Below are 21,177 nucleotides of genomic sequence, written 5' to 3'. Positions count from 1 at the left end.
GCACCTCCCTGGCACAGAGCAGGAACCATTAACTGCTACAGAGCTACACATTTAAAAGCAGAAGCAGAGGCACCTTAGAGGCTGGAGACCTGCCAGGTGAGCTCACCTAACCCAGGCTCCTGCTCCAGGCTGCCCCATGGCTCAAGCATTCTCCTTTGGCTGGGGAACTGGTGTTCTCAGCTGCCAGGGAACTCTAGCTGGATGGAAGAGAGTGAACTGCACCCAGTCATCCAGGGGACCACCTAAACTGAGGTGGTGGGTGCCCTCTAGCTGTTGCTGCCTCTAAGAGCCTGGAGGGGGAGGAGGGGCAATGGAGGAGCTTCATTGCAGATAGAGCTAAAAATAGCCAGAAGAGATGATGTCATTGAGTTCCTGCATCTTAGCACCCCATTACACACACACACACACACACACACACACACACCCTCATTCACTCTCAAGGACAAAGATATACACAAGCATGGCATACATGCATGCACACACACACACACACACACTCACCTTATGTAGGGGAGGGAGGCTTCTAGGTCCCAGGGCTGCAGGGGCAGGGAAGTCTGGTGAGTGTGTCTACATGTGTGTGTCTGTATGTGCCTGGGTTTGCATGAGTGTGATTGCATGTGTCTATATCTATATGCTGGTATGCTTGTGTCTGTGTATGTTCATTTGTAGCTGGTATGCTTGTGTCTGTGTATGTTCATTTGTAGGCATGTGTATGTATTGTTGCATGTATCATGTGGGGGGTCTATATGCATTTGTGTCGGTGTGTATCTATTTATGTGTCCGCATGGATGTGTGTGTTTCCTGCCTTTGTGTCTGTGAGTCCACTTATATTTATATGACTGCATGTTTGTGGATTGTGTCTGGTATCTTTATATGTTCGGGGCCCCTTTGTGGGCCTAGGGCACTGGCCCAGCCACCTTCCAGCTCTGTCTGATATTCAACAACCCCTTTTCCATACCCTGAGAAGCTCACCACTTTTGTGTACTATGCAACAGTGAATTATCTGCTCCAGACCTCACTGCAGGGTCCCAGTCTCTGGGAAGCCTTGGATGGACTTAGAGTTTATTTTCCCTTCATAGGCAGCAAAGATCATTAGCCAGGCTTCTTGAACACCAAGGGGCCACCCCATACCCAACCCTCAGGGGCATTAGGACACACACTAACATGCACAAAGCAACACATTAGAAATAGAGACCCTCACAATGTTCCCAAACAGTAGGACACAACCCTAAGGAGACACACCCCTCAGAAATTCAGTTACACCCAATGACACATGCGCACACTCAGAAATCCAAATGGAAAATCCCCAGGCCAGAGAGCTCATCACCCTCCCCCATTTCTGGGCTCAAACTCAGTCTTGCCCAACCCCCAAGTGCCCCAGCTCAGCTGCCAGTTCTGCAAACACTGACCTCAGAGGATGGCGGGGGCTGAAGATGATAGGCCCTCCTCAGACTAACCTTTCTGTACTCTCTCCTCCTTCAGGCTGCCCCCATCCCCGCTCCTGACCTTGATTTTTCTTAGCAGAGCCAATGCTGTCTCAGGCATACCCGTTCCCTCACTAATACTCCTTGACATACACAACCTGCCACAACACTCATTCCATGACAGAGGCATATCCAGTCACATGTGCCTTATACTCCCATTTTCCTGTCACACACCCTTTAACACACACACATAACAGGACACAACTCCTACTGGAGCACTTATGGGTCTGTTTTCATCCCACCCCTCTATGCTCTATGCTCTATGCCTCCCCATACCTTCCAAGATGTCTATCTCCCTGTGCAGCTGGGAGTGGAAGGCAGGAGAGCCCCTTACCTCATAGAGCAGATCAAAAGCTGAGGCCAGGGCTGGAGTTGTGGCTCAGTGGTAGAGTGCTTGCCTGGCATGCGTGAGGCCCTGGGTCAATCCTCAGTGCCACATATAAATAAATAAATAAAATAAAAGATTCATTGACAACTAAAAAATATTTTTTAAAAAAGGGTTGTGGTTGTGGCTCAGTGGTAAGAGCTCTCGCCTGGCATGTGTGAGGAACTGGGTTTGATCCTCAACACCACATAAAAATGAATAAATAAAATAAAGGTATTGTGTCCATCTACAACTGAAAAAAAAAAAAAAAGCTGAGGCCAAAGATAGTTGTGTGTTGCTGACCTTGTCCTGTCCTTCCACTGTCTGCGATTCCTATTGTTCTCACTGAAGCCTGTCCCTGGGAGTATTCAGCCCCAACCCTGCCCTCATACCCGGCATAGTTGGTTAGAAACCCCTCAGTATGAAATAAGGTAGTTTGAGCAGAACGATTTTATTTGTGGTTCACCATCCACAGCCCCTTGAAGATGAAGGTCCAGAGTAAGCCAAGCTTCTGGGCATTTCTAAAGGATCAGAAAGCTCCCAGGTTGACAGAGGTGTCTGAGAACTGAGGAAAAGGAAGGAGAAGGAAGGGAAGTTAGCATTTCTGGAAGCTCCCATTGGCCCTTGGATTCATCCACCTCCCCAAGCCCTCTACTCCCAGCCACTTCATTCTCAATTAAAGCTCTCAATAGCTGGGACCACACCTGTAATCCCAGCAACTCAGAAAGCTAAGGCAGGAAGTTCAAGTCTAGCATCAGCAATTTAGCAAGACCTGATATCAAAATAATAATAATAATAATAATAATAGTAATAATAATAATAGATGTGACATAGTAGTACAAACTTTAAAAATAAAATAAAAATAAAAAGGATTGGGGATGTGGCTCAGTGGTAAAGCACCCCTGGGTTCAATTCCCAGTACAAAAAAAAAAAAATTATTTATTTTTTTAAATTAAAGCTGTCAACATTTAGGAAAACTGCCTTCAAGATACCACCATAACTTTGGGATGATATTTCACAATTTGTCCCTTAGAGTGCCTAAAGAGAAGCAGGTGAGGAAAAGCCAGCAGCCCTGCTTTTCAAACCCCCACTCTGAGTCACAAGTCCCCTCTACAACCTTACTTCTCTGCTAACCTTGAGGTGAGAGGATCCACACACTGGTGGTAGCAGTATGGGTGTTGCTGATTTCTGTGGTCATGGTGGGAAGATTGGTGGCAGCTGGGCCTTGAGGTTTCTGCCGGTACCTTCTGCGGCTACACTTGAACATACTGGGAATCCGAGGACGGGGCCAACCCATACCTGGCCTACGGTAAGGGGAACTCAGGCCCCGGGGCCGAGGGGCACGGACAAGCTGAGAAGGCCCCATGGGCATAAGAAGCTTCTGCAGTGTGCCCGAGGGGTGTTGCTGACCAGGGCAACTAAGGCCTCTATGACATACAATCTGCTTAAGGGTGGTGCTCTTTATTACAGGTCCTGGCCCCTCATGGAGCCGGCTCCCTCACAATTTTCTTCATTGGGTCCAACTCAAGAGCTAGATAGAGCTGGGTTGTCCCTTGGGTAAAAGAATTCTAGGTAGGGGGGAAAAAAATCACTCAATTTTTTCATTTATGCACATTAACATTATTAACAATGTTTATTGAGCACTTGTTATATGTCAGACACTGTGTTAAACACTTTAAAAACGTTGTCTAATTTCATGATAAACTTACAAGAAGATTCTATTATTATCCCCATTTGTACATAGTCAACTTTCTTTATTCCCTGTAGTTATGTTCCACAAAGTCACCACAAACGTTAACTAATTTTGTATCATCCCCAGGGGAAATGCACAGGTTGCTACAACTCTCAGTCACAACATTTTCTGAAAATGTTTAATGATCAACACATAACCTGTTTTTTGTGTGTGGAGATACCTTATTTAATATATAGAATTGAGTCATTAACAATGAACTTGTGGCCAACAGAACTATAATCTGTGCCTGATTCAAGTTTATCTAACATATTCATTTTCTCTAAAGCACATTATAAGCTTCTTGTGCTTAGGAACCTAGAGGATACTTTAGCACTACTACTAGGAGCTATTTTAACCTGCAAAATCACCAAAAAGAAAAAAAAAAGTGAAAAAACATGGCATTAAATAGACTCTCAAAACAACATTTGTTTATGAGAGCAAAAAAAAAAAAAGACAGAGTCCCCTTATTCAACAGACCTCAGCTGGAAATGTATATGTGTTTGGCAACTCAAATTTTTTACCTTGTCAGGTATGGTGGCACATATCCGTAATGCTAGCTCCTCAGGAGGCTGAGGCAAGAGGATAGCAAATTGAAGGCCAGCCTCAGCAACTTAGGGAGAGCTTCTCTCAAAATAAAAAGAGGTGGGGATATAGCTGTATGGTAGAACAGTTGCCTAGGATGTGCAAGGTTCTACGTTTGATTCCCAGAATGAAAAAGAAATATTTTGATTTTTACTTTGCTATGCATGTACACAAATGACTGCAAAAGTGTCACAAGTATTCGTTTGGGGTTAAAAAATAATTTTAATGTAGGTAAATTTACAGTTATGGAATCCGTGAATAATAAGGATTGACTGTATAAGAAAATTGAGGCTCAGTGAGATGAAGTAACACAATTAGAGGTAGGCGGTGGTTCAGGTCCATGATGGTCAAGGTCCAGAGCATTATCTCTTGCTATTCTGTGCTCATTCATTCATTCAGGAAATGTTCACTAACAACTTCATATTAGTGTGGGCACTGGGGACATATAGAAGAATGTGACCTGTTAGATGAAAGAGAAAGCCTTATGAATAATCAATACAGGTGGAAATGTAAGGGTACATCTGTGTACATCTCCTTTCTTGTAGATAGGGGCTCTGCCCTGCTTTGCACTGAGTTGGGGGACTTGGACTTGCCTTTCCCTCTATAACTCAGCCCTCTATCCCTTTCCCTTCTACCCTAATCTCCACCTTCTGTCCCATAGAAGCCTGCTGGAAGATGGTAGGGCCCTCAGCACTACTGTGGCAGATCTTACCATCCCTGACTCCAGCCTCTACTCTCCTTATCCTCAGTCTCAAAATATGACCTTGCCCCACCAAACTTTAGCCACTTACCTGTAAGACTCCCTGCCCCTCCTTTTCCTCAGATCTAGGACCAAGGCCTTCTCCCCTGCTCTTTATTGAAATCAACCCGACCTGCCTCCTTAGATTCCATCTGAGTTGGCATAGTGGTTAAGAGGTGCACTCCTGTGTCAGGCTGACTGACAGGTTGATTCCAAATCATACAACTTGTAAGTGGTAGACCCAGGGTTCTATTGATCATGGCAAGTACTTAATTTTTCTATGCCTCCAATTCCCCATATTTAAAATGGGGATTAAAAAGAAAATATCTCATAGGATTGTTGTGAAGGAGGAAAAAAGACAATATATGTAATGCATTTTAAGCATAATCTGTATTATTACTTTTTTAAAGACTAGTCTTGATAGGTTGCTAAGACTAGCCTTTTGGTTTTTTAAAAAATTGTTTTTAGTTGTAGATGGACACAATAACTTTATTTTTATATGATGCTGAGGATCAAACCCAGTGTCTCACACATGCTAGGCAAGCACTCTACCACTGAGCTACAACCACAGCCCCTCAGACTGATCTTGAACTTGTGGGTTTAAAGGATCTTCCCACCTCAGTCTCCAGCAACCCAGTTTATAGTCTTCAATATTATGATTCTCTCTCTCTTCTGTTTGTTTAGTTGCCTCCTCCCACTTAATTATAAAAAATTTAAAAATATACTTCCTGGACTGGGGGTGTAGCTCATCCCTTAGCCCTGGTGCTATATGGCTCTTCCTTCTGACTTTGCTCTATGCTCTTTCCCCTGTGACCTAGAACAGGAAGAAAATCCCATTTTAAAACCCCATACCTATTCAGACCAGGAAACAGATGTTTAAAAACAAGCCTAAGAAAAGCCACCAGGATCATACAGCTAAGAAATGACAGAGCCAAGATTTGAACACCCAGTTTGAGTAACTGGAAAGCCAGGGTTTTCCCAACACCTCTTCATCAGGAATGGTGGAATGGGAAGTTAAGGAGGTAGTCCTGGGAGGACTGATGAAGACAGAGGTTATAGAGCCTTGGAACTGGGGTGACTCCTTTGTGGGACCATGATGCCACCTGCTGGCAGACAGAAAAAGGGTATGCACAGAATGCTAAAAGAAGACTGGAGAGGAAAATATGGGGAAGGAAAAGAGAGGAAAAAAAAGGGAACTTAAGGTTTTATGGAGGGAAAAGGACTGGGAATCATGTGCTACTCAGAGAACAGAAGCTGCCAAACTTGGTCATTTTCTTGAAAGTGTGGCTGGTGGGCTGGGGGTGTGGCTCAGCAGTAGCGTACTTGCCTGGTATGTGTTGAGGCACTGGGTTCAATTCTCAATACCACATATAAATTTAAAAATTAATTTAAAAAAGGTCTATAAACAATTAAAATAATATTAAAAATAATAAAATTTTAAAAAAGAAAGTATGGTTGGTGTGTGTGTGTGTGTGTGAGAGAGAGAGAGAGAGAGAGAGAGAGAGGCAGACAAAGATAGACAAAGAGGAAGGCAGAGGCAGATGCAGAGTGTCTTAAAATATGTATCTCAGATATTCTATTGATTCTATTGTTTTTTAGTTGCTGGGAGTCAGTGCACAAGGAGTCCAGAGTGCATGTGCACACACATGTGTGCACCAGTAGCTGTTTTTAGATATGTGACTATGTGTTTGATGTGTGAACATATGGATGACAACCTGGGGAGATGTGCTCTCTGAGCCGTGAGCATAGGGTGTGGAGGAGTGCATTAGCAGAAGTAGGATAAGAAGTATGTGTGCACTGTTGTATGCAGGGCACTCAAAAGTTCTGGAAGCCACTTGCCTCAGTCCCATCCTTCTCCCCCTTCTTGAGATCAGGAGAAGCATAACCCATGGGTGACATTTCTAGGCGGAGGCCCATTGCTGCTGTGGTGATGGGGACCAATCTCCAGGCAGCAGAGGGCAGTAGGGACAAGGGGAGGCTGATTGCCATGGGTGGGGCCAGCGAGCGGGCAGAAGGAAGCTTTTAAAGCGCCTGCCCCACCTGCAGGTGAGCACTGGTGTGTGAGAGCCTGCCTGCCTTGCCGGTTCACAGAGTGGAAGCTCCCTGGAGCTGTTCTGTTTTCTTCTGAAGCCTCAGCAGGATCCCTCTCAGAACTAGCTGCCGAGAGGTCTGAACAGGTGATGGTATAGGATAGAGATTATCTTGTGAAGTGATATTAATTTTGAAATTCGTTTGAAGATCTGGAAGAGCCATGGGGAGGGTCCTGGAAAGGTCTGGATTTGCTCTGGAGAGCAGCCTAGAACATACAGGTGTTAAGTAAGGGTATATGAAGTGACCTACCTGCAGTGTGGGAGTAAGGCTTGGGGTGCTCGTGCAGGAGTCAGGGGTGTTAGGATCCCAGAGACGCCAGTACTGGCAGAAGGTCTGGTACGTAGTATAGGTGGGTACAGATGTCAGGATGGGAACTTTGTAAAATCCTGAGGAGTCCAGAGTTCAGATGCAGAGAAAGCTTGATGAGATATGGGTCCAGGATGTTGGGGTCTGGTGTGTTGGGGTGTAGAAGGCAGGGCCAGCCCAGGTGGGGTGGGGGACATGAAGCCCTAACTCGCACATCTGCCCCTAGGAGCCACCATGCAGTGCTTCAGCTTCATTAAGAACATGATGGTCTTCTTCAATACGCTCATCTTTGTAAGTATGGAAGTTGCGTGCCCTGTGGGGCTCCCTACAGGAGCAGGTCACCATTTGAACAGAGCCCAAGCTGGGGAATGGGAGACTACTGTGCCCAGACTTTGCCTTGCAAGTTTCCCTTATGAGAGGTCTTCCTTCAAATGCTGATTCCTGGACCCAGTAGAAGTGGGGCTGGGGGGAGGGGGGCCGTTTGAAGAAGGGAATGGAGAAGTTTTAGGACACTCCCTTCCTTCTAGGAAGCTTCAGCTCAGGTGTAGGGCAGGGCAAGATAGGCTAGCAGGAGTGATTCTCCCCTTTTTATAGGCATAGGGGGTTCTGAGAGGGGAAGGGATTCGCCTAAATTTTTCTAACATGGAAAGCAATTTCAGTGGCCTCTGTAAGTGGGAGGAGGGAGTTGAAAGGAGGCAGGGACCATGTCTCCTTAGAGCAAAGAGTCTGTCTCAGATAGCCCTTATTCATTCAACAAACACTCATTGATGGGGCTGAGGGTATAGCTTTGTAGTACAGCTATAGCATCTATAAGGCCCTGTAGAGCACAGTAAAACAAAAACATTCTTTGACTAAGACTCTAGCCAGGTGCTCGGGTAGTAGGTGAGCAGGGCCATTTTCTACCCTCAAGGATATCAGATCCAGTAAGCCAAATAGGCAGATAACTGTGATGCAATGTATGTCTGGATTTAACACAGGGGATAAGGGAGCCTATAGGAAGGGCTAGAACCTAGCCTGGTGGGAGAATACTTCCTGGAGGACATACTGGAGCTGGGAATTTGTATTGGGTGGGGAGCTATAAAGCATACATAAAACCCAAAGGAAATGAAACTCGATATTGTTCTGAAAACCAGGAACAGATTGCATAGGGCATGTTTGAGAAACTAAGCAATGAAACTGGCCAGTAAGCCCTGGAGATGAGGGTAGAGATAAGGAGAAATGGACAAAGTATACAAAGGACAAAAGCCCTGAGATGGTGGCTAAGGGATGAAAGAAGGGACAAGGAAGACAGAGGTCTTAGAGATGATGCTTATGTCTGACATGAGCAACATGTGGAACAGGAAGGGAATATCTCACAAGCAACTGTCTACCCAGTGGAGATGCAGCTCAAATTGGAGCTTGCTGTGGATATTTGAAAGTCATGTGCCCATAGGTGGCCAATGAAGCCAGGGGACTGCAAGAGAGCACTTGGGAAAAGTGAACTCTGGGATTAGCTCAGTGGTAGAGCACTTGCTTAGAACACATGGGGCCCTGGGTTGTACCGTGAGTGGGGCGGGAAAGGTGACCTGTGAAAACAGATTATTAGGGATAAGCAGGGAAATAGCCACCATTAAAGAGATGGAGGAGGAGCAGTGGGAAAAGGAGGAGGAAAACAAGGAGAGTAAGATATCAGAAAGGTCAAGGAGATAAGGCCCGTGAAGTGATTTAGCACAGGAGGTCACTAGAGAACTCAGAGCTACATTATAGTAGGTTAGAGTGAGTAAAAGGTGAGGAAGTGGAGACATGAAATAGAAATCAGTTTGGAGAAATTGGGTGGGTAGACTCTGACTCCTATGTAGTCCATACCTCGTGTTTTCTTTGACTACAGAGAACTAGCTTTTATTCATATATCTGGAGGGAGCCATAGGATTCCAGGGATTGGGAGAGCAGAATCTTTTTGGCCTGAAGGGGTTAAAGGCAAATCCGGCTTGGTGTTTGGCCTCTGTTGCCCTGGCTTTGCCAGGCAGGGCTGAGTAGAGTAGGGCAGGCCTAGGCTCCTTGAAATTTGACCCCACAGGCTAGAAGCCCAGTGTTCTGGCTGTCCTTAGGCAAACATGCCTGAGATCCAGCCAGAATCTGCCAGCTTATCCCTGATTCTAGCCTTGGTTTCTATAGCTAGAAGGTGGGGACTAGGCACTAAGTTGATGTCAGGCTGATTCACCCATTGATAATCTGAGTCAGAGACGCTTTATGTTAGGAGCTGTGGGAACTGAACAGGACTTACCCCAACTGGCTCCTAGAATTCCCTATGAGGATTAGGGTTGAGCCGGAGCCCTTTAAGAGAAGCTCAGGCTGATTTCCCCCTCGGGTGTCCCAATTTCTATTTGTAAGGCAAGGGGGACTCTGTGGATAAAGAGAAGGTCTGGTGTCTGATCCCAGAAGGGAGCCAAATGAGACTTCAGGGTGGGTGAACCCTTTCAAGCTCCACCCTCTTCAAAGTAGGGAGCAGGTGCAAACTTCAGCCCCGCCTCTGTTACTATGGTGACTATTGAGCCTGCTCAAAGCTACCACCCCTGTTTCCACCTATTAGAGGACAGAGGTGTTTTAGGTGCTGGTAGCCCAGAAAAGAAATGAGACATCCGGCCCTCACCTGCTTGTTTTCACTCTTAGATATGTGGCAGGACCCTAGCATCAGTAAGGGAAAGTCTTCTCTCTTCCCTGACCCTGTGGGTATTTCTAGTGCTCCTGATCTCATTTGTACTCAAGTGTGCAGTCTGGTGCTGGCTATGGGTTTCCCAAATCCCATCTTTCTGGCACTAGAGGATGTTTCCCTCCCCACATGATTCCCCAGCCAAGGAAGTGGGAGACATCCTCCTGACTCAACCGTATGATAAGGAGCTATTTGCCAGCATTGTTTTAATGCCTGCCTGACTTCTCTGTCCCCAGCTGTGTGGTGCTGCCCTGTTGGCTGTGGGCATTTGGGTGTCGGTTGATGGGCCATCCTTCGTGAAGATCTTTGGGCCGATGTCATCCAGTGCCATGCAGTTTATCAACGTGGGCTACTTCCTCATCGCAGCTGGAGCTGTGCTCTTTGTTCTTGGTTTCCTGGGCTGCTACGGTGCTAAGTCTGAGAACAAGTGTGCACTCATGACGGTGTGTCAGACCCAGTTCCACAGGTCTATGACCAAGGACCCCCTCACCTTGGGATCCCCAAATCCTACTTTGTACTCCAGGGATTTCCAATATAGGGGATCCCTGCCATGTTTTTACAGTAGGAGGGTGGGTTAGGGCAAAGACAGCATGAGGGCCCATCTCTCCCTAAAACTCAGACCCCTGTTCCCCACTCAGTTCTTCTTCATCCTCCTCCTCATCTTTGTTGCTGAGATTGCAGCTGCTGTGGTTGCCTTGGTGTACACCACAATGGTGAGGCACTGAAATGGGTAAGGGAGGAAGACTGGGCAAAGCCCTGGGAGTGGGCTGTGGCCTTGTACATGGCCACCTTCCCTCCCAGTCCCTCAACATTGGCCTGCTCTACCTAGGCTGAGGAATTCCTGAAAATGGTGGTAGTACCTGCCATCAAGAAAGACTATGGTTCCCAGAAAGACTTCACCCAAGTGTGGAACTATACCATGGAAGGGGTAAGGCAGACTGGGGGGATTTGGGGGGTGGAGATAAAGAATCAAGGCCCCACCAAACACCTACCCCACCCTGCTTCCAGCTCAAGTGTTGTGGCTTCAACAACTACACGGATTTTGAGGACTCACCCTACTTCAAAGAAAACCAACTCTTTCCTCCATACTGTTGTATCAACAATATCAACAGAACAGCCGAAGAACCTTGTACCATGTATGAGGCCCACAAAAACTCTGTACAGGTGAGGGGCATGGAAGGGCGGGGGCTGCTTTAATGGCCTCAGAGTAGCAAATAGGGATGAGGGGTAGGGTAGCTGCCAACTATAAATGCTCTCTCCCCTTTCCCAAGGGTTGCTTCAAACAGCTTCTGCATGACATTCGAACCAATGCAGTCACTGTGGGTGGTGTGGCCTTTGGAATTGGGGCCCTGGAGGTAAGGCAACAAGGAGGCTGGGGCTGGGGTACTGACCACCACCATACCTGGGCTGCTTGACTCATCTCTGAGGCCTCTCAGAAGAGACAGACATCCCCCCCACCCCCCATGCTGGGAATTGAACCCAGGGTTCTGTGTGTACTAAGCACATGCTCTACCAGTGAGCTATATCCAGCCCAGGAGACAGACTTCCAACAGAGCTTCATGTAGGCTGTCTGGGGCGCAAGAGACCAATGCTTGAGGATCTCAATCATATCCCTCATCTCTCCCTGTTCCTTTCCCACCAGCTGGCTGCCATGATTGTATCCATGTACCTGTACTGCCATCTGAAATAAGTCCACTTCTGCCTCTGCCATTGCTGTTGCCACATGGGAACTGGGAAAAGGCACCATGGCACTAACAGTGTCACTGGGGCTGGAGTGGGCCTGCCCTTGCTGCTCTGAACTTGGGGCTAAATAGAAAACCACCCCTTTTAGGTTGGGACCCACCTGTTCCAGAGCCTTTAAGGTAGCCAATTCTTCTATTTCCTCAGTCTGTTTCTTCCAGCCTTAATACCCCCTTAGGCTAATGGGGGCTTTTGATGATCCCAGTCTCCACCGGAGGATGAGAGAAAGGGACCCATAGCCTGGGCATATTAAAAGTCAGCAGGATGTGTACAAGGCACTTCAAAACTGAAACACCAATTAAAATGTTTCTATTTGGACTCTGTGTATCCTTGGGGAGAGGGACTCAGCTTGCCTAAACCTCCTTCAGATTCCAGTGGGGCTGGCAACTCAGAAGCCCTTGGAAAAACTGTAGAAGGGAAGTGGGGGGGAGTTAGGTTCCAGGCCTGGGAGGGAGCCCAAGAGGGATAGGTAAAAGGGCAGTGAGGAAGTGAGAGCTGGGCCAGTCTGCCTTCCTAGAATGGGGTAGGACTTTGGCCTGAAATTTTCCCCCTCTGGGTGGGGGCACTGGACTGGAAAGCTATGAAAATAACCTTGTGCCCAGTCAAGGGAGAACAGAATTGTTACCAGGGCAATGGGAAAGTCACTCCTTAGACTCTGGGAAGCCCTCCAGTAGTGCCCATCAGAGGGTCCAAGCTGCCTTCTCACTTAGGCAAAGTCCTAGATTTGTTCCAGCTTTGGGGATCTTAGAAAGTAGTCCCCCACCACCTCCCACCCAGCATTGGGGAGGAAACCCCAGAACACTCTACTACTGAGCTAAATCCCCTATCTATCCATCTAGAGTCAAGGTCTCACCCATTTGCCAAGACTGACCTTGAATTGCTATCCTTCTGCCTTGGTCTCCCAAGTCACTGGAATTACAAGTGTGTACCACCACGCCTGCCCAGCAGACCTGATCTCTTATTTAGTCTTAACCATCCCTATGACCCAGGTAAGGAAACCAGGACTTAAAAAGGCCAAGTGACTTGCCCAAGTCCCACAGCTTTAGTGAAGAGATGAGTCTGGACTTGGACTTTGACTGACTTTAGAGCCTGGTGTGGTCCTGTTTGACATGATGGTAGTTTTACTTGAAGTAGCACCTGACCAGAATGTTCCTGAATATTGCTGAATAAGGCATGACATCACAAAGGAAGAAGGCTAACTGGGCACAGTGGCACATGCCTATAATCCCAGTGGCTCAGGAGGCTAAGGCAGGAATATTGGGAGTTCAAAGCCAGCCTCAGCAATTTAGCAAGGCCCTTAGCAACTTAGTGAGACCATGTTTCTAAATAAAATATTTAAAAAGGGCTGGGGATGAGGCTCAGTGATTAAGTGCCCCTGGGTTCAATCCTTGGTACTAGGGGGGATGGTGGTGATTGGGGGTGTCTTTCTTGTTTTCTCTCTCTCTCTATACACACACACACACACACACACACACATATAAAGGAGGTAAGCGCTGACAGGAAGACAGTGTTTGCTACCAAGAAAAGCCCGACCCCATTAAACTCCTTCTTTGCTTTTCTTAGATGTTTTTATCTATCTCCCTCGGCTTTTCCAGGGCACCCCAGATTTACTACCCCCTTGTCAAAACCAGAAAGGAACAGCAACCCAGCCAGAGCCATAATGCCTGAGGTATGGTCTGTGAAGCCAGACCTAAAGCCTGCTAGTGTGCTAGGCAGAGAGAGGAATTAGCATACCTTAGCCCTTTACCACCCCACCACCCTACAGTCTCTCTCATATACTACCCCTCCCCCACGTATCCTGTGAGGAAGCTGCAGAGGATTTGTTTGCCCAGGGCGAGCCTCTACCTCATCACAGGCTAATTGCCCCTCAACCTGACTGTTTTGATACATCATATACTATCTTTAGCTCCAGCAAACACTGAAGGCGTCAGGATGGCGAGATATGTCCAAGCTATCTAAATGGTATCATTGCTGAGCTGGGCTCCAGGCACCGGTAGAGAGGCAGGACAGAGAACAAGAGCAAGAGTTCCAATAAGTTCCTGCCTTCCTGGCCAAGGCTCTATAACAGGCAGACCCTTTCTCAAGAGGTGTCCTACACTCAGATCCTGATCCTAAGCCCTTCATAGATCCTTTAAATGTCAAGTCCCCTTGCCTTGGACTATCACATACTCCCTCTGGACAATCCCACCTGTTTCCTGGAGACTGTCTAACTTAGATCTTCCTGCTCTTTGTCACTGGCTGGCTGAGTAAGAATCTGATGAAAACTATCACCCTCTTCTCCAGAAAAATACCAACATGACATTATTCATACAAAGTACCCTAAGACCAGACACCTTTGCTCCCACGCCTGTCTACAACCCAGTCCTAGCCCCCTGACTGATGCCTGCCTAGGATCCTCCCACGAAATCACCTCTTCAGGCCCCAGTGGCTGCCATTCACTGTTCCTGTCTCAATCACTTCCTTCCTACCCCCACTATGTTCACCTGCTCTCCCATCCCTCCCCCCCATCCCTTTTTCTGCTGCTCCATCTCTGGGGACAGGTGCAGGACCCATACAGCCAAAGTAGGAATAGCCTGGTAAACAGTGGGGAAGGGGTGTGGGATGACTGCTTGAAGCTCAGCTCCAATTAGGGTGGGGCTGAAATCAGGCTGTCCTAGGGTGGAGCCTGGGGAGAAATCTTGGAATTTGAAACTTGGGCCTCCCCTGGTGGCCAAATGGGCCCAAATGGAAGATAAATCCTGTGAAATACAGTAGGCAAACCTATCATCCATTCAGATGATTCTCTCCCTCACCTCTCTGCCTCTCTATGCACTCCCAACATATACACGACACTTTCCCACAGGTTTTCTCCTTTTTTAATCAATGATCACCTTATCCAGCTTCAGAAACCTGGACAAAGAGGAAGCTGAGAGGAGGCCTGGTTCAGTGTCAGAGGGTCTCTGAGCGATTCTGTGTCAGCATATGGACCCTACCTGGGCCTGTTCATGGGTTGGGCACAGCAATTTCCTGAGTAAGAGCCAGTCCCACCCTCAGGGCAGTATTTCTGCCCCAAAAGGAATCAAAGCCCTACAGTTCTGGCCTATTTCCAAGGCTTCCAGGGCAGTCAATAAATAGGTTAGATTCTGAGCCAGGCCTGGGAGGAGGGGACATACAAGGGGAAAGATCAGCTTCCCAGGGATCCCAAAGATTCCCAGGTACTGTCCTGCCCTTCTCTGACAAGGAAGTAAATAAATAGACCTTAAACTCAACAACAGGGGAGCCCTCCCCTTCAAGTTAGTAATTAAGTCTCATGTTAAAAACAAACCAGCCCCAGCCCCTACCAGCATCTACAAAATCCTAAAGGATGGGGTGAAGGGCTAGCCTGCCTGGGGGTACACAGTACCCAGCCCTGCAGGGTCTTGGAGGTCTCATGTCTGTTCAGCGGCTCCCGGGGCTCCCTCCTCCTTTGGGGGTGGCTCCAGGAAAATTGGGGTGACTGATGGTGGCTTCTTCACTCTGGAATAATAAAAGAATTATACATAGAGAAGAGCAATGTCCCTCAATCCCATTAAGCCCCCATTTCCCAAGATAAAACAGGGTCACTCACGAGTAAGGGGAGGCTGGGACCCCCACCACCAGGAAGTGGTTCTTCTTCCGAAATAATCTCCATAGACCCCGGTGGTTGCCACGTACATCCAGGTCCCAGATATGGAGGCACTAGCAGAGGGGGAAGGGAGAAACATGGTTCAAGGAGCTGAAGGGCCACTGAGGACCCAGCAGCCACCTCAATCTGCAAGAGGTGGCATCTTCTGGACCATGAATTTGGACAAGGGGATGGAAGAGAGGTTCTGAGAGAATGGAAAAGGTCCTGAGATTGAAGTCTCCAGAACAAAGGCTCCCTGAATCTTGGAGCATGGGTTGGGGGAAAGTGTAGTGTTAGGGCACCTTGGCAAGCTGGGTCCAGGTGGTGAAGTCATCCTCTTTCTCCATTCGGATAAAAGCCACATAAGTGTGGCCCTCTGTGTCTGGCAGGAAGGAGTCTTCACAAGGGTTCTTGCTGTGGTCCAGAACTTCAGCCTCACTGCAGTGGAGGGTGCAAAGGTAAGGCCAAGGCAGAGCATGCTTTGGGGTATGTCTCACTGGGTCCTGGGCTTAGTTTAATGCTCTGCTGTTGTTATCTTGAAAAAAAAATTTTTTTTAGAGAGTTTTTTGATATTTATTTTAGTTTTCGGCGGACACAACATCTTTGCTTGTATGTGGTGCTGAGGATCAAACCCGGGCCGCACGCATGCCAGGCGAGTGTGCTACCGCTTGAGTCACATCCCCAGCCCCTGAAATTCTTAATAACAACTAGGGACGCTGATTTTCATTTTGCATAGAGACCCACACATAATGGAGCCTAAAATCCCAGTATTTAACTCCTTACCCCAGCCAAACGTGCCAATTGCCCAGGGTCATACCTGAGTAACCTGTGAATTTCCACTTCATAAGCATCTTTCTTCAAACTGGAGAGGAGGGAGAAATGTGTCAAGGGAGGAGGGGAGCAGGTCCTCAGGTCCCATGGGTATAGCAATAGGCAGGGCAAGGGGCCACATGAGCAAAGGAGGCAGCAGGACTGGGATAAATACACAGGTCCTAGGTCTGGAAGGGACCAAGGACAAGTCATCAGGTCTCCTAGATCTTCCCCTTGTCCTGCTGCCAGCCCCCACCTGTCCACATTCCGAAGCTGGACACCAGGAACCGTGTTGAACTTGTGCTTCTTGAAGTAGGCCTCCTGGAGTGGGTGTGAGGGTGAAAATCAGGGCCTCACAATGTCTGGCCTACACCTGCTCACTGACCCACCACAGATCTACAAGACCCACACATGAAGTCCTAGGTCTGGAAAGGGCCCTCTGAGTTCCTCCCGACTCTTTGCAGCATCCTTGGCAAGCTCTAACTACTTTAATTTGGGCTCCACCATTGTTGGAGAGCTCATGCTGACAAGGCAGCTCATGCTAGTAACTGAGTTAGTTCCTGTTCTCGTGGCTGTCCCTGGGCCTGCTATGCTAGAACCAAAGAAGCCAGGAACAAGCCCTGCAAGAGTTGGTGACAAATGGACAGACTGGGCTGAGAAGGAAGAAATTGCTATGACTCTACTGAGAGTGACCTAAGGAAAGTGCCTACCCCACTCTGGGAGATGAGTAAGGCTTTCATATTAACTAGCTTCTGGAGGTCTTCCTGGCTTCTAGGAGGTTCCAAACTGATTCCATTCCTTTGAATTGGGCTATCTCAAGGGCCCTCTCACTGGGGGGTGGCCTTCAGCATAGACAGGTTGGATGTGGGGGTCTGGGGATGTCCCTGTGGAATGAATCCTACCTCTTGAAAGGATAGGAGAGGACAAAACTTACAGGTCTGGACCAGTGTTTGGAGGCAGAAATACCTTCCTCCCACCCCCAGACTAGTGATAAGAATAGTAATAATACCAGTTAACCCTTATCTAATGCTTACAGCTCAAAGCATTTTACATACATGAACTCATTTAAACCTTGTGACCCTATAAGTATTTTTAATCTCACTTTACATATAAACAGAAGCAAAAAAACAGGATAGTAATTTCCCTAAAGTGACATGCAAAGGTAGAATACTCCATAGTCCATGTTCTGGACCACCATGCCATACTGTGCCCTATACTCCTGCATCCCACTCACATGGAAGTAGCCATTCATGTTGAGGCCCACGATGCCAAAGTGGTAGGATCGGGAAACATCAGGGATGATGCACTCTCGGCCCCTGCGCTGTTCAGGCATCCGCATCCACATGTCCCAGTCCCAGAGCTGGGGATATGTGGAAGATTATGAAGGTCAGAAGTTTTGGCTGGTAGGGAACTCCAGCCCACTCACCCTGCCTTCCCAGGTACCTTTTCTGGAGTGGGCCACTTGGGCTCGAGTTCCTCCTTGTACAAGGACTTTCTGAGCACCCAGCCCAACCCAGGCATGGTTTCCACACGGTACAGCAGTGCTGGGTCCTCAGCTGTGTGTTCATACCCCTGAGGACAGGGGATCATTGTGGGAGGGAGGTATTAGCTCTGGGTCTCTACAGACTTCCCTGCTAACCCCTAGTCACACAGCTTACCTGGTCATTCCAGGCAGAGATGCAGTATAGGCTGTCATCTTCCTCTAGCAGATGGATGGACTGGCTCAGGAAACTGAGAGAGCCAGTATCAAGAGTTCAGAGAAGGGTAATACAGTAATGCTGGAAGAGCTACAACTGGGACTCAGGAGCCAGGTGTCCTCCCCAAATCCCCACTGTCAACATTTATCCTTTATACTCCAGCCCCAACTCCTGACTTTGCTTAGGCTTTTCTCCCACTTTTAGCTCACTCTCCAGAAAGCTCTCCAAGACAACTTATTGACTTCTCTGGAAACCCCATCAAGTAAAAGGCTCCTCCATATGGCTTACAGATGCTACAATGGTGGGCCATCTCCCTTACCTGAAGAAATCCACAGCAATGTCCAGGTCCTCTTCCAGAACCACAGCAAACTTGGCCTCCTGCAGGGGTAGGGAAACATGATCCCAAGGAAGCATCTCCCATCCTGTAGTTTCCTCCCCCACCCCATTTCTTAGGTACCACTACTCTTGTTTTCCAAATCAGGAAGATAAGGCTTGGTGAGGGGAAGCAATTGCTATATGATAGGACTAGACTTATGTTCATGTACCCTTTCCCCAGGCCCAAGAGTTGTATCCTTAGTACTCACCGGGAACAGGTTGAAAGTGGCAGTGAGACTGGCCTTGTAGTGCTGGATGGAGAGTGGGAATAGGTCACATGAACTTTGGGGTGGAGGGCAGGACTAGCGCCTATCCCCCCTTCCATCCTTGCCTAAGTAGTACCTGAGACACGCGGGCATTCTTGATGCTGATGGGAGTATGCTGGATGCCCCTCAGACCAAACAGCGCCACCACATCCATTGGTTCCTGGGGGACATGGCCACTGGTTTCATGTGAGGCCACTTCCCCAGGCCCATCTCTAGGGACCATAATAAGCCAAGCCCTTTATATTTTACAGCCCTTGCCTGAACTGCTGCCCTTAGCAGTCCTTAGCAATCACTCTGCTCAGGGCCTACAGCCCTGTGCTGGCTCTGCTGAAGGCTCCCCCATGCCCTACTCACCTCATAGTAGCCATCGATGAAAACTGTTATCATCTGTGGAGACACCCCCTGGGCTGAGAGTAGAGAGCGCAGCATCCTGGGGAGTCCAGGGATGGGTTAGGGCTTCTCTGTCCTCTGAACTCAGGGGACCCTATTTATAAATGGACCCTAATTCCCCATGCTCACCCACATAGGTAAATGCCCACTTCAAGGGTTCTTCCTGCAGGAAGATGAGCTAAGCACCCTCCCACTTGCTAAGCATCTTCCTGTTCAGTGGTGGGTATAGCCCACTCCCAGGCTCACCTGTACAGGTAATTAGGTCGGTTTCCTGCAATGACAGCCACAGGTACATTGAGGACTTTATTGTCTGGGAGCTGTGTTAAGAAACAGCTTTTAGCTTTTGCTTTAGTGCTCCTTCAAACTGGGATCCCAACTTATGGAAGAGTTCTCAGTGAGGTGGGAGACTCAGAGCAAAAAGGAAGAGACAGAGGGTCTTTCCTGTTCTGGCCTCCCCATACACTGAGCCCAACTCCAACCCTGGGCCTTGCTCATATGGCTCATCCGTTTTTCCCCACCCTGTCTTTCAGAGCTCAGCCTGGTTCCCTCCCAAACTGGGGTAGAGAAAGTCCAAGCTGGCAGGAAGAATTCCAAATCTCATCGCGCAATGCCCGCTCACCAGGTCAGGGCTGAACTCAATGGGTGTGGGGTCCTTGCAGCTGCACACACTCCCATATCCCTCAACTTTGCTGCAGAAGCGCCTGCGGCGGCGGTTCATCTCTGTGTCAGCCCAGTGACACTCTGCCTCTGAGGAAGGGATGGGGTTGACAGGATGGACACATAAAGCCAACATAAAGAGCCCCAGGCACACAATCATGGGATAAAGTCCCATAAAGAGAATCCCAATGCCAACCCCCTGCCCAGACACTCCAGAGCCCAGCTCCCACTAACCCTACCTTCAGCTGAGCTCAGTGGCACATCTGTCTTCAGCAGGACTGGGTCTCCCCAGGAGGAGAGGGCAGGCGACTTAGAATGTTTCTCCCCAAGGACGGGACCTGGCAAGGTTCATGAATGAAGGGTAATGGGAGTCCAGACTCCAGTTTGGGGCTTTTTCCCATCTCCCTGTCCACTTTGATCCAACACACTGTCAACTGTTCCTATATGTCCCCATCCCATCCCACCCCATCTCCTGGGGCTTTTGTTTCTCCCTTGATACTACTACAAGGTGGATAGCTTTTGGTGCCAGCACCTCCTTTTCGTCCCACGAAGGCCCAGGTGTCTCTCCATCCAAGGGCAGGGCCAGCCTGGCTACCCAGGCTCCTCAGCAGAGCCTTGGCTGTGTCTTTGAGGTGGAAGGAGCCCTCATCCTGGGGGATCAGAAAATGTGGAGGGCCTGACTGGTACAGTTCCAGGAGACCTGGCCTCACAGCACCAATTACATATCAAGTACTATGTAAAACCTTTTACTTAAATTAGCTCATTAAGTCATCACAACAACCCTCTATGGTCACTATCTTTCACAGATAAGAAAATTGAAGCTAAGTGAGGTAGTGGCACGTGCCTGTTAGCCCATCTACTTTGGAGGCTGAGGCAGAAGGATCACCTGAGCCCAGAAGTTCAAGTCTAGCTTAGGCAACATGGGAAGGCCCCTTTTCAAAAGGAAAAAAGAAAAAAGAGCACTGAGGGCTTAGAGAGAGTTGAGAATCATCTAAGGTCACCTAGATAATAAATCCTCACCATAATCCTATACAATCTGTCCCCTGCCACCTCTCTGCCCTCTCTCCCACTTCTTTCCTCTTCCCTTGGTCTGCTCCAGCTCCACCGGCTCCTTTGCTATTCTTCAACCTTGCCAGGCACTTCCCCACACCGGGGCCTTTGTCCTTGCCACTCTTTCTACCTAAATGTTCTTCTTCCAGACATTCACCGGGCTCACTCCTCTCTTTCTCCAGTCCTCTGCTCACCTATCATCTCCCGACAGGGGCCCTCCCTTTTTAAAATGTAACCCCACCATTCTGTCTGTTTTCTCCTTCATTTATTTGGCTGGTTTTTGTTGATCTCATCCCACTAGATTTATTTGGTTGGTTTTTGTTGATCTCATCCCACTAGAATATAAACTCCATGGGGTAAGGACTCTGGCTTATTTCCCATTTTATCTTCAGCACCCAGAGCAATGCCTAGCACACAGTAGGTGCTTAAAACCTGTGTGCTGAGGGCTGGGGTTGTGGCTCAGTGGTAGAGCACTTGCCTAGCATGTGTGAGGCACTGGGTTTGATTCTCAGCACCGCATACAAATAAATACAAATAAAGATCCATTGACATCTAAAAAAATATTTATATATATATATATATA

At 48.1% G+C, this 21,177-nt stretch overlaps 3 protein-coding genes across 6 annotated transcripts in view; 1 reads left to right on the top strand and 2 right to left on the bottom strand.

Moving 5' to 3' along the window:
* Positions 1-2,369: 2,369 nt before the first annotated feature.
* On the bottom strand, positions 2,370-3,268 carry P3r3urf (PIK3R3 upstream open reading frame). Its single transcript, XM_048815461.1, has 2 exons — positions 2,983-3,268; positions 2,370-2,413 (listed from the first exon to the last, which is right to left on the bottom strand). The coding sequence occupies exons 1-2, from the start codon at positions 3,218-3,220 to the stop codon at positions 2,370-2,372; spliced, it is 282 nt and encodes a 93-aa protein (XP_048671418.1). The 5' UTR covers positions 3,221-3,268.
* A 3,654-nt stretch (positions 3,269-6,922) lies between these two features.
* On the top strand, positions 6,923-12,045 carry Tspan1 (tetraspanin 1). 2 transcript variants are annotated; one of them, XM_015485051.2, is made up of 8 exons: positions 6,923-7,078; positions 7,525-7,589; positions 10,224-10,430; positions 10,626-10,700; positions 10,817-10,915; positions 10,996-11,151; positions 11,259-11,342; positions 11,630-12,045. In XM_015485051.2, exons 2-8 carry the CDS (start codon positions 7,533-7,535, stop codon positions 11,675-11,677), a joined length of 726 nt encoding a protein of 241 aa, XP_015340537.1. In that variant the 5' UTR covers positions 6,923-7,078; positions 7,525-7,532; the 3' UTR covers positions 11,678-12,045. The 2 variants fall into 2 exon arrangements, with proteins under 2 accessions (XP_015340537.1, XP_015340538.1); XM_015485052.2 differs by having other exon boundaries at positions 6,924-7,068.
* A 2,521-nt stretch (positions 12,046-14,566) lies between these two features.
* Positions 14,567-21,177, bottom strand: part of Pomgnt1 (protein O-linked mannose N-acetylglucosaminyltransferase 1 (beta 1,2-)) — a 13,608-nt gene continuing 6,997 nt past the window's right edge. For 2 of the 3 annotated variants that reach the window (XM_048815449.1, XM_015485050.2), the window contains 16 exons: positions 20,077-20,194; positions 19,784-19,882; positions 19,507-19,634; positions 19,134-19,204; positions 18,852-18,927; positions 18,574-18,657; positions 18,441-18,482; positions 18,176-18,234; positions 17,818-17,890; positions 17,603-17,731; positions 17,394-17,519; positions 16,416-16,480; positions 16,167-16,211; positions 15,652-15,787; positions 15,314-15,423; positions 14,567-15,222 (listed from right to left, as the gene is read on the bottom strand). In XM_048815449.1, coding sequence (XP_048671406.1) covers positions 15,135-15,222; positions 15,314-15,423; positions 15,652-15,787; positions 16,167-16,211; positions 16,416-16,480; positions 17,394-17,519; positions 17,603-17,731; positions 17,818-17,890; positions 18,176-18,234; positions 18,441-18,482; positions 18,574-18,657; positions 18,852-18,927; positions 19,134-19,204; positions 19,507-19,634; positions 19,784-19,882; positions 20,077-20,194 — 1,449 coding nt within the window. In that variant the 3' untranslated portion in view covers positions 14,567-15,134. Of the gene's footprint in view, positions 15,223-15,313; positions 15,424-15,651; positions 15,788-15,861; positions 15,885-16,166; positions 16,212-16,415; positions 16,481-17,393; positions 17,520-17,602; positions 17,732-17,817; positions 17,891-18,175; positions 18,235-18,440; positions 18,483-18,573; positions 18,658-18,851; positions 18,928-19,133; positions 19,205-19,506; positions 19,635-19,783; positions 19,883-20,076; positions 20,195-21,177 lie in introns of those variants that run through there. The other variant, XM_048815450.1, reaches the window with a different exon arrangement.

This window comes from Marmota marmota, unplaced genomic scaffold (genome assembly GCF_001458135.2).
Source record: "Marmota marmota marmota unplaced genomic scaffold, marMar, whole genome shotgun sequence".
NCBI lineage: Eukaryota > Metazoa > Chordata > Mammalia > Rodentia > Sciuridae > Marmota > Marmota marmota.
This window is presented reverse-complemented; position numbering and strand designations above follow the sequence as displayed.

Bases quoted from the DNA above. Each gene is read 5' to 3' on its own strand.
- Tspan1 (XM_015485051.2), top strand. From the start codon at position 7,533: ATGCAGTGCTTCAGCTTCATTAAGAACATGATGGTCTTCTTCAATACG. The intron at 10,701-10,816 runs GTGAGGCACTGA...TGCTCTACCTAG, and splicing joins CCTTGGTGTACACCACAATG to GCTGAGGAATTCCTGAAAAT. The intron at 10,916-10,995 runs GTAAGGCAGACT...CCCTGCTTCCAG, and splicing joins GGAACTATACCATGGAAGGG to CTCAAGTGTTGTGGCTTCAA.
- P3r3urf (XM_048815461.1), bottom strand. From the start codon at position 3,220: ATGCCCATGGGGCCTTCTCAGCTTGTCCGTGCCCCTCGGCCCCGGGGC. The intron at 2,414-2,982 runs GTTAGCAGAGAA...CCTTTTCCTCAG, and splicing joins GTGGATCCTCTCACCTCAAG to TTCTCAGACACCTCTGTCAA.